Raw genomic sequence first — 12,385 nt, 5'->3', positions numbered from 1 at the left:
AATGTTTCTATTACTTTGTGGATCTTTTGTGTTTTTTTATTGTTTGTTCATATTATAAAGTTATAAAGTTTTCTCTCTTTTTTGTCATTATGTGTAATTTTGGTGTCATTTAGTATATTTTATTTTCATTTTTGGGTTTTTTGTTTTTGTTTTAGATATTTTCTGTAATTTTTGAGTTTTTTTGGTAACCATCTTGTGTATTTTTATGTCCTTTTGTGTGTTTTTGCAGTAATTTTGTGCACTTTAAATTAGACCAAAGGTCTGCACTACAGCATTGCACTGACCAATCATCGTGAACCCTCTCTGTTCATCTGACGGTGGTGACTGACTCTGGTTTTCTGGGCTGTTGGAGCCTCTGGAGAATTTGCTTTATTTACTAACAGTGAACAACACGTAGAGAAATGAAAGGTGACAGATCTTCTGCAGACAGGCAGCCTGATTGATCAATCAAAGGTTTTTAATCAGCCAGAGCAGAGAGAAACACACACATTCACACACTGCTGTCAGTCTGGGCCTCTTCTTGGACCAGTCTGGCTCCATCTTCAGCTTCCCTCCCACATGGTCTCCAAAGAGGAGCTGGAGGCGTGGGGCTGTAAACAGCTCTGAAACCATGCAGCAGACACACACTCCCAGCTCTGATCTGAAATGAGTTAAACGCTCCCAGCTGTGGCATCAGCAGCACATAGCGGCGCCTCTCCACAGACCCTTGTGAGGATCTGCAGCTTTGTGTCATTGTTTAGGGTTCTCGCCAGCGCTGTTGAGCGTAGGGGCCCCTACGCTGTAATTTTGATCCTCTATGTTGTGATTTTGATTCCCTACGCTGTGATTTTGATCCCCTACGCTGTGACTTTGATCCCCTGTGCTGTGACTTTGATCCCCTGTGCTGTGACTTTGATCCCCTGTGCTGTGATTTTGATCCCCTACTATGGTGTGATTTTGATCCTCTACGCTGTGACTTTGATACCCTATGCTGTGACTTTGATCCCCTATGCTGTGACTTTGATCCCCTATGCTGTGACTTTGATCTCCTACGCTGTGACTTTAATCCCCTACGCTGTGACTTTGATACCCTGTGCTGTGATTTTGATCCTCTGCGCTGTGACTTTGATCCTCTATGCTGTGATTTTGATCCTCTACGCTGTGACTTTGATCTCCTACGCTGTGACTTTGATCCCCTGTGCTGTGATTTTGATCCCCTACTATGGTGTGATTTTGATCCTCTACGCTGTGACTTTGATCCCCTGTGCTGTGATTTTGATCCCCTATTATGGTGTGATTTTGATCCCTAAACGGCAGAGATGGGCAACATTTATCACAGCAGGACCACAAATATGTGATTGTCTGATCTGAGGGTCACATTATCAACATTTATTTTTATCATTGTTTGTTCTCTTTTTTTGTGTAGTTATGTTGTTTTCTGTGTTTTTAATCATTTTTTGTGTTTTTGTAGTAAATTTGTGTATTTATCAGTTATTTTGGGAATTCCTCCAGGTATTTTGAGTCATATGTGTTCTCTTATTTCTTGTGAATTAGGTTTGCATTTTCTTTATTTTTCAGAATGTTTGTTGTCACATTTTTTGTAATTGTGTTGGCATTGTGTGCATCTTTGAAGTCATTTTGTGTGTTGTTGTTTTGTGGGTTTAGGTGGTTATGTGTTTTTGACATCCCTTTGTGTGTTTTATTAGTCTTTTTTGTGTGTTTTTGGAAACTTTTTGCATATTTGTTGTTGCTTTGTGTATTTTTGTTGACATTCTGTCATTTTTGCTGTCATTTTGTGTGTATTATGTTGGGTTTCAAATTATTTCCAATTTCTTGTGCTGAACCATTAATTAAGATTTCATCAGCCTTTGGTTCCATATCAGGTTTTGGTGTCCGAATTGTCCATATTGGCCAAGTATATGCATTTTTATTGCAAAACATACAATTTTGGTTCTGCACAATGCAGCCATTGTGAAAATGGGTAGACATCTTCAATTTCAAGTGGCCTTTTTTTTAATTTAAAAAGTGAGTCTCTGTGCCAATGTTGGTGCTTGTATCACAGTTTGAAAGATTCTTCTGAAATATAATGTCTGCTCCACTATTCCTCACCAAGGGGACTCAGGGCCTCCAAAGTGGTCCGGGTCTCACCCTCTTCCCACCTGCAGATGGCTGCAGATCGGCCTCCCCTATCAAGCGACGGGCTCAACACGGGCACACTCGTGGGGGGTGCGCGGGCATCACCCCAGCCCGGTTTTCAATCTGAAACCCCACTCTGCGCTGGAGGGCGTGGCTGTCTCGTCTTGGCCGTTGAAAAAATTCCTGGAGAGAACCCTGCAGCGCGTTATAAAAGGATGCATTATTGGTCGTTTTTTTCGTCCTCGTTTTTCCCCTTAGTTGTCTTAGTCTCGCTTGTACTGGATCTTATCTGCACATGTGACCCATAGCCAGTCCTCAGTCAGTCTTCCACCTCAGTGCTCAGACAGAACGTCAGGGGTTGTTTTCTAACGCTAAATAAACACGTAGCGCTACGTTATCAGGCAGATCTACAAGCTGGAATCCTTTCTCCAGATGATACAGTTCATTGGTGAGGTTACACAAAGCGTCTCTAGGGATGACTGATGAGCTTTCTGATAGCTTTGTGTTAACTAACAGCAGCAGGTCCACTCACTTCAGACCTGTAGCTTTGTTCAAGTTACACATTCAGTCATCAAAACCAGGTCCCAAAGGCAACATAAAAGAAGCAGAGTTTATGTAGAAAAAAGAGAAATAATACAAATAAAAACTGAGCTGAGTAATTTACAGTAAAATATCTGTCTGGATTCTGATTCAGTCATTAAATGACTTGATTCTCCTATTAATGTTACAAAGTATTAGTAATGACTTTATTTGTCTTTTCCTCCTTTGTTACTGTCTTATATGGTTTGACCACTAGAGGGAGACTTTGGGAACGTTGTGTCCAGATGACACAATCTTGTCCTTTTCTCCCTTGTTGCTCTTTTTCCATCTTACTGACGTTTTGTGGGTCTTTAAATGTATTTTGTGTATTTTGGTCATCATTTTGTGTGTGTTTTTTGGAAACATTTTGTGTATTTATTAAGTCCCCCCCAACATCATTTTCTATATTTCTGGACTCATTTTGCATTTATTTTCTTATTTTGTGTATTTTTGTGTTTGTTTTGTGTGTTTTGGACATCATTTTGTCTATTTCTATTGTCATTTTGCGTAGGTTTTTCTCATTTTGTTTTGGGCCTCATTTTGTGCATTTTTATTGTAATTTTGTATTTTATATTCTCATGTTATGCATTTTGTTCTCATTCTGTATATTTTTGTATTTGTTTTGTATGTTTTGGGTGTCATGTTGTGTATTTTGTTGTCATTTTGCATATTTCTTCTCATTTTAGTTATTACTGAGTTCGTTTTGGGTGTTTTGAATGTCATTTTGTGTACTTTTATTATCATTTTGTTTATTGTTATTTTCTTTTTCTATTTAATTTTCTAATTTTATGTATTTATTGCCATTTCAAGTGTTTTTGAAGTAATTTTGTGTATTTCTGTTTATTTTCTCATTTTGCGTATTGTTGTTTACTTTCATTTTATGTATTTCTTTGCCATTCCAAGTGTTTTTGAAGTAATTGTGTATTTTTGTGTTTTTTGATTGACTGTGCATTTTGTTGTCATTTTGAATGTTTTTCTCTTGTTTTTGTGTAAATTGGTGTGTTTGTATTATGTAATGACTTTTAGTCATTTTCCTCTTTTGTTGCTGTCGTGTATAGTTCCACCACTAGAGGGAGTTTTTGGAACCTTTTCTCCCTTGTGGGTCCTGTTCCCATCCTGGGGAGGTTTTGGTGTACGTGATGCTGACTTTAACTTTTGATGAAAACACAAAGCTTCGTATTACTGAGGCTTCGCTGCCTGCTGTGTGACCCAGCACGTGTCACGTACCATATATAAACATCTGCATCAGTAGCATCTCTTATCACGCTGACTTTATTTTGTCCTGGACCTCCGTGAAGTGTTTCCCCCCCACTCGCACCTCAGCCACAGAGGAAGAAGAATGCCTTTGACACGTCTTTTGCAGATGCAGCCTTTGCTTTGCATGGATGTATGAAGAGACAAGCCGACACTAGCCGCACACGTTGGCAGCAAACACTGGCCTTTGACTGAAAACTAACAAAAACACTCTTCAGCCATTCACTTGATGTGATTTATGTGGCTTTTGAGGTTTCTCAGGGGCCCGGGAAGCTGTTTGTTTGTTTTTTCTTACAGTATCTGGACTATTCTGAATGTACAGACATGGTAATGCCCGCATGTTGTGCCTTTAGTTTATGTTATTCTTTTCAAAGAGAGTTTTCTGGAAAAGCAAAGGTAACAGGGCGAGGCCTTGTTTTTTAGCGCTCACATTCCTCTCTTTCTCTTTCTTTCTGTGCAGGTGGGAGCAGGTGGAGGGTTCGGAGGAAGGATGGACCCCAGATCACGTCTGTGGTGTCAGCCAAGGCCAAGGTTCGACTGAAACACTATCGCTCAATATCTCAATATGAGGTTTTTTAACTAAATTATGGATCAGTCATGGAAAAATCAGCATGTACAGATATCAGAGTGGATTAGGGCTGTGCATTGTCATGAATCTGACAATACGATATGATTCGCTTGTCACAATACGATATATCCCGATACTAAAGAATACGATTATATCGCAATATCAGTTACAAATTTAAGTACAAAATGGTATGAATTACAATTTATTGCATTTTTTTTTTAAACTTGCGACAAGTAAATGGTAACTAACTGTAATTCAAGTACCAACATCAAAAACAAGTGAAATGTTCAGATTCTGATTGTGTTAAGTTCTTAAATTCTTTAAAAAGTCCAAACAACTTCGAGCTAAAATGCGTTGAGGAATGAGGTCGTTTAACAAGGTCTGATGTGGTTCACTGACTCCTAGTAATACTGTACGTTTAAAAACAGGATTAAAACATTTATTTGGACATTTTTTCAGATCAATACGATAATCACGTGGTTAAATATCACAATATATCACAGATTTTTAGAGTAAATACTTAACCCTGACATGGGCAACTTTTATCACCTTCGGGGCCACAAAAACACGATTGTTTGTTCCATGGATCACATGATCAACATTTATGTCAGCATTTATAAAGTTAATCAATCAAACATGAATACAGGAAAGAACAAAGGGTTTGTGTGTGTTTATGTTGTCATTTTGTTTGTTTTTGTGGTGATTTTTGTGCATTTGTATTGTGGTTTTATTCACTTTTCTGTTATTTTTGTTGTTTGTTTGTTTTTGTTGTCATTTTGTAAATTATTCCATTATTTTTGTGTATTTTTAATCATCTTGTGCAACTTTTTGTCAATTTAATGCATTTCACCGGCATTTGTTTTGATTTATTCTTTAAGTAATTTTGCAAAATTTTCTGTTATTTTTGTGTATTTTTAGTTGTCTTTTCTGTTTTTTGGGGGTTAATTTTAAATATTTTTGTTGTTTTTTTTTTTTTTGTATGTTTCTGTAAGTACCTCCACCAACCCCTCTCTCAGTGCTCATGTTTTGTGTTTTTTGGTGTGTTTTTCTGTTATTTTTGTGTGTATTTGTAGTCACCTTGTGTGTTTTTGGAGAAATTGTGTGTATTTTTGTTGTCCATTTGTGTCATTGCCGTTTTTTGTTTGCTATTGGAGTAATTTTGTGTACGTTTGCTGTTGTTTTATGTCTTTTTTGTCCTTTTTTGTTTACTTTTTGAGTCATTTTATTTGTTTTAGGGGCCGCGTGTGTCAGATAACATCTATCCTCAGCTTGGTTTTTGGCTTTGGGTTCTTGTTTTTCTGTTTGCATGTTCTCTTTTTAACATCAGTGTGTCTAATTTTGGTCCTCCTCTTCTTCACACAGTCCATAAACGTGCATGTGTTGTACAGTAATATCCAGTGACTTTGAGAATCAATGATGTCACTTTCTCGGTCCACCTGCAGGTGCTGCTGTGGGTCTTTGTGTCTCTGCTTCCTCTGGTGGAAGGAGCTCATATGAAAGGTGGTGGTGGTGCTGCAGTGGGATGGAGGAGAGACTCCACCCCAGAGGAACCAGAGCTCCCAGTGACGCTGTCGGAGGTGGTGGAGGACTCAGAGCAGGAGGAGCACACAGACTGGCACTCTCTCTATGGTACCTGGACTTTATTTACAACAAATGCACAGGCTTGTGTTGTGGGAAATGAATCAATTTCACCTAAAATGTCTGTAAATATGCCAGTGCTCACAGACGGACCGTCTCCAGACCTCAGCTGCACGTCAGAGCGCAGAGGAAAATAAAACCACCTTAACTTGTGATATTCAGAAAAAAAATCTCGTGAAAATACACAATAAAAAACACCCTGTGATATTTACTCGCTATAAACACTGTATGTGTCATTTGCTGCACTTTAGGACTGATCTACTTATTCTGAGGAGGAACAGATGTTTGGCTTTGTGTGAAACAGTCATAAAAAATAAAATAATGTAAAAGAACGACACAAAACTGCCACTAAATTCTCATCGTTCATGTTAATAAATTAGATTCAGTTCATTATTGAACATCAAATCCCTCAATAACTGCTTTTTGATCAAATTTGACACAATTAACATTTAAAAATACAGAACTAAATTATATTGTATACATTGATTACATATTTATTTAATGATAATAATACTGATGTACAGATATATAAATAGAATATAAAGTTATGTAATATGAAAAATACATAATATAAAACATTTTTTTTACAGAATAAAGTTTATTTGTAGTTATAATCATATTTATTTTTTTTAAACTTACTTTTATCCCTCCCAATACATCTATAAAATATGCGAAAGATTAAAGATAACATTGGGTTTTTTAGTTTTTAGTTTGATTTGTATTCAAGACGCTTTGATAAGAATTAATAATAATATTAGATTTCTATTAAAAACACTGATAATAATTTCTGCAGATTGTTAATTGCACTTTATATTAGAAGAAATATGAAAGTTTTTCTTTATCCATGACACTTTGATGAGATTGACTGTATGTTAATATTGACTACAAAGTTACATTATTTTTTTACATTTTTGGTTGCTGGTGTGTTTGAGAATTTCTTTTTTTTTAATGTAAAAATGTACCTTTGCTTTTAAAAAGGTTGAGAAGCACTGGTGTAGATGATGTAATAGATGAGTTCCTCTTTCTTTCAGACCCTTTAGTGATAGAGGAGGTCGACGACCATCCCAGCAGCCAATGGGTGGGCCGCTCCCCACGTTCCTACGACCCCACAGAACCTCAAACTAAAGGGTCCACAAAGAAGAAGAAGAAGGGCAAGAGGAAAGAAAAGGAGGAAGAAGAGGAGGAAAAGACAGGAAGAGGAGGAAGGAAGGGCAGAGGAAAACATCGGCCCCCGAAGCAGAGCAGCAGGGACTGCCGCGTGGAAAAGAGAGAGATGAGGGTCCGGGACCTGGGTCTGGGCTTCGACTCTGACGAGATCGTCCTCTTTAAGTTCTGCGTGGGTTCCTGTCAGTCTTCTAGAACCAACTACGACCTGGCGCTGAAAGCCCTGCTACACAACGGATCCCTGCCTCGCCACACGGCCAGAAAAGTTAGCAAACAGCCGTGCTGTCGGCCCGACCGCTACGAACCCGTGTCCTTCATGGACGCCCAGACCACCTGGAGGACCATCCAGTCCCTGTCTGCGGCCAGCTGCATGTGCATGGGCTAGAGTGTTTCCTGTTGAGGAGGTCAAAGGTCGAACTCTGAGCTCATCAGTAAAGTCCTGCTCTACATGTTACTGTTGTCTCTTCTCTTCCTCACAGAAGGACTAGGATTTAAAAGGCATTTTTGGATTTTCATCTGACGAGACCTGAAAGCTGAAGCACGAGTGGAACTGACTCAATTTGGGAAGTCGGGCTTACGTCACAGACGACGTTAGCGCTAGTAAATAAACGGACGCCATCTTGAATTGGAGGGAAATGACTTGTCTGATGACAAAACCGGCGTTATTTAAAGAAAGTGTCTATAGATACGTTAAATGTAGCCATAGCCCCCATATTGGTACGACTGATGACGTTTCTGGATCTTTTCTACATGAGCGTCATGTCTTTTCACCGCGTCAGAATGGTTGAGTGGTCTAAGGCCCCTGACTCAAGAATCCCACTTTTGTCATATATATTTTTTCATTTGAACATATTTAACACGGCAAATTCCACCTTTAAAAATACATATACGGAAAAAATGTATATTTTAGGGTATTTCCTGGTTTAGGTTAAAATAAAAGGGTTAGCGGTGTAGCTAAATATGAGCTAAAATAAAACTGACAGAACTTTAAGTCACGTGGCCTAAACTAAGCAATGAGGGGCGCTGCGTGTGCATAGTGTCTATTCATACATTTAACGTATCCATAGACACGGCCTAATTGAAATACTGGAGTGATTTATATCTCTGTACTCTTATAAAAAAACATATAATTATAAAAACACACTACCAGGAGAGACCAGGGTACGATATAAGGCAAAGTTCTTAGTGCTAGTGTCCGTTACTAAGTCCCAGCCAACACTTCCAAAACATTTGCCCATTTTCACTTACACAGATCTTAGAAATGAACCAGATTTTCAAAAAATCTTTAAAATAACTCTAAATCTATTAACTTGTATTTGTTGTCAGAATCCGTGTACCCTTCATTCTTTTTTTATTCTGTTTTAAAACCAATTCAAAATAATAAAAAAAGGTGTGGTTGTTTTGTTTTACTGACTGAAATACAGAAAAAAAAAAAAAACAGACAAGCAGCGTTTTTCTGTTTCAAACTAAAATCTGGCGCCGTTGTTGCTATAGGCAGAGACGTCACCACGTACCCAGATGCCCGACTTCCTGAATGTTCTCCGTCTACACTGAAGCCCATTTGTAGAAAAACTAAACGTCACTCTTGAGCTTTTTCTGCGTTCAGGTGAACTCAGCCCAATGGATGCCATGCATCTTCATGTATTACTGTATAAAAGTAAAGTATATTTATTTTCAAGATAAATTATTTATTTATTATGGCTTCGTACGAGAGCTGTTTTCGATGGATTCTTTCATCTATTTATTGGCTAAAAAACCATGTTTTTTGTTTCATGTTCCACCCCTTTATTTTCTCTCTTCTGCTCGCATACAGCAATGGTTCTCAACCTTGGGGTCAGGACCCAATTTAGAGTCGCAAGACACTGGGAGGGGGTCACCAGATGCCTTCAAGAAACTAAGAATATTTTTTTGAACAATTTAAGCCCATTTTTGATTTTTTTTTTTTTTTTTTTTTTACAATTTTTCTACAGCTACGACAAACTTGTCATATATTTTTTTATAATTATAATTTGATCCTTTTAATGCATTTTTGCTACATTACTCTTATTTCTGCCACTTCTTTAGCAAATTCCAATGCCTTTTTTACACATTTTTCCCACTTTTAAGACATTTTCAGCACTTATAGACTCTTTCCACCACTTTTCCACCTAATGGTGCATATGTTTACCCATTATTGTCACTTTTAACAATTTTTCACCATATTTCATGCTTATTTTTGCCAATTTAGCCACATTCACCATTTGCCAGTTCAAACTAATTGTTCTACTTTTTAAATTTCATTACCCCAACCCCCAAATTTCTGCCACTTAAGTCAATATTGGCACTTATAAACCCTTTCCTCTAATGTTGCATACGTTGACCCATTTTTGTCACTTTTTACCATTTATCACCAGATTTCATGCTTATTTTGACCAACTTAACCACATTAACGATTTGTCATGGCCATTATTTGACATTATTTAAAACAATTGTTCCAATATCAACACTTTGAACCCTTTTTACCACTTTTTCTGTCTGTTTTTGGCCACTTTAATGTACAACTTTTAACCAATTTCTGTGATTATTAAAATCCCATTTCACCACTTTTTTCCACCATTTCTGGTCACTTTTAATCCATTTTATTTCTGATTTAAACAAGGATTTACATCTTAAAGATGACTATAAACTATGGCACAAATAATGATAATAATAAACGTTCCTGGATAACAGTGGATATTATTCAGATGAATACATAAATGTGGTTATCACAGATTCATAGAACAATAAACCATCATTTTACTGACTTTATGGATGGACCCCAAAAATCTCTCCCCTTTACTCCCCCTTATAGATGGTAGTGTCTCCACATGACTGTTCATGTCTATGTTTAACCACCTTCAGCTACAGTGGGGGGTCCCCGCTCTCTGGAACCTTTATTTTGGGGGCTGCAGGCAGAAAAGGTTGAGAACCACTGATGTACAGCATGCAAACACTGTCTGATTCCTCATTTTCTCTTTTTTCATTTCACCTGGATCTCTGAAATGTGTTGGTTTGATCTGATTAAGACCAAAAAAACGACCTTACTTTATTGATCGACAGAATTTAGTAATGAAACCATTCAGAATGAATGGGTTTGGATCGTCCAATTAGCTCTATTAAAATCATTTTGGCTCGTAAATGCAAAAAATAAATAAATAAAAATGAATTAAATATTTAAGAATTGACAAAAAAAGTTGGTATAACCTCTACTTTGGTCTGAAACCTTTGTACAACAGAGATTCTGCTCAGTTTGTCTCTATCTTCATAACTATTATTATTATTATAAAATGTTCTTTATTTTTTTATGGCATTATCCTTTAAGGGAATAAAGTTTTTGAAGTAACCCTCATTGTGCACTCTTTTATTCTCCCATTTACATCTTTGAACATGTTGCTACTTGTGTTGTTGTAGCGCCACCTTGTGGTGTAATATCATATGTCATCCTATTGAAATGAAAGATCATTTAATCTCATAATGAATCAGTCCTCTGAGTATTTTGATTTTTATTCTCCAACACAGCACGCCTCAGGTTTCAGATCGTTTCACTTCACAGGCTTTTTTCTTCTTCACTTTTCCAGAAACTTTGCAATAAAAACATCGAACGCAGCCGCAGTTTTTACACTTGGCCCTCTCTTAACATCATGCAAGACATTCAGTGACATGGAGCAGATTATTAGCAGCATGTGTAGACAAAGTTTACAGTTCAACAACAATAATAATATATAAATATATCATGTATATACATGAAATATATCTAAAAAAAACAAGTAGAAATGTCACATTTGGTTTGTACCCATAGGGTATAATAATAATAATGTGTTGGGTTAGACCAGCGATTTCAATCCTTCACATTTAAGACGTGTTTAAAAGCAGCTTTTTTCAACCTTGGGGTCAGGAACCCATTTGGGGTCGCAAGACATTGGGAGAGGGTCGTCACATTCATACAAGAAACTAAGAATGAATTTTTTTAACAATTTGAGCTCATTTTTGCTTTTTGGCAACTACACCAAACTTACCATATTTTAACCTGTTTTCATCACATTTTCTTGCCATATTTTTGCTCCTTTTAATGCATTTTTGCTACATTATTCCCATTTATGACACCATCAAATTTTAGTGCCTTTTCTGCACATTTTTTTTCCACTCTCAAGACATTTTTGCCACTTATAAACAGTTTTCTCACCTAGTGTCGCATAATTTGACCCATTATTGACACTTTGAATCACTTTTAAGTAGTTTTTGCCAATTTAACCACATTTATGATTTGTTATTATGTCAGTTTAATTGTTCCTACTTTTTTCTGCCACATTTAAGTCACTATTGACACTTTGAACCCTTTTAACCTTTATCACCCTTATAGATGGCCCTGTCTCCACATGACTGTTCTTCAGCGTTCACGTCTGTGTTCAACCATCTTCAGCTACAGTGGGGGTCCCCGGTCTCTGGAACCTTTATTTTGGGGTCTACAAACTGAAAAGGTTGATAACCATTGTTTTAGAGCCGGGAGACATTGAACACCTGCAGTACTGAGACCCTCTTGGACCGTTTTTTTTAATTTTTTTTTTTATCCCTATATGTGTTACATTATCTGTTCAATGCCCCAACTATACAGACTTTAGTCAAATTCCTTCTTAAATCACTGTTTTACTTCTTTCCAGTTAATTTCACACCTGAGTTTAAAAGTGTGTTTGAAGTTGATATAAAGATTCTAATTTTAGTCAATATGTATTAAAGGAATTATTTCAAGTTGTTTAGTTTTTCATCATGCAGATTGTCAGCATTATTTTGGGGTATTTTTCTAAAAATTTAAAAATCTGATGAATAATATAAAGTGAAGCCTCGACTTATTAATCCATTCATGTCTTTTTTTCTTCTTTTTTTTAACAATTTGATTAAACTTTTGCTTATTTTTACCCTTTTTCTGCAACTACACCAAACTTTCAATGCCTTTTCTGCACATTTTTTTTTCCATTTTCAAGACATTATTGTCACTTTTAACCTCGTTTCACCTCTTTTTCCCTATTTAACCACATTTACAATTTGTCATTC

The 12,385-nt window shown here is 36.8% G+C and overlaps 1 protein-coding gene across 2 annotated transcripts in view; it reads left to right on the top strand.

The window, feature by feature from the left end:
• LOC114479394 (glial cell line-derived neurotrophic factor-like) overlaps positions 1-9,249 on the top strand; it is a 33,407-nt gene extending 24,158 nt beyond the window's left edge. For both annotated transcript variants that reach the window (XM_028473056.1, XM_028473057.1), the window contains 3 exons: positions 4,409-4,479; positions 5,959-6,145; positions 7,186-9,249. In XM_028473056.1, the coding sequence (XP_028328857.1) occupies positions 4,409-4,479; positions 5,959-6,145; positions 7,186-7,703 (776 nt within the window). In that variant the 3' untranslated portion in view covers positions 7,704-9,249. The remainder of the gene's footprint in view (positions 1-4,408; positions 4,480-5,958; positions 6,146-7,185) is intronic.
• Positions 9,250-12,385: the final 3,136 nt, after the last annotated feature.

This window comes from Gouania willdenowi, chromosome 17 (genome assembly GCF_900634775.1).
Source record: "Gouania willdenowi chromosome 17, fGouWil2.1, whole genome shotgun sequence".
Taxonomy (NCBI): Eukaryota; Metazoa; Chordata; class Actinopteri; order Blenniiformes; family Gobiesocidae; genus Gouania; species Gouania willdenowi.
This window is presented reverse-complemented; position numbering and strand designations above follow the sequence as displayed.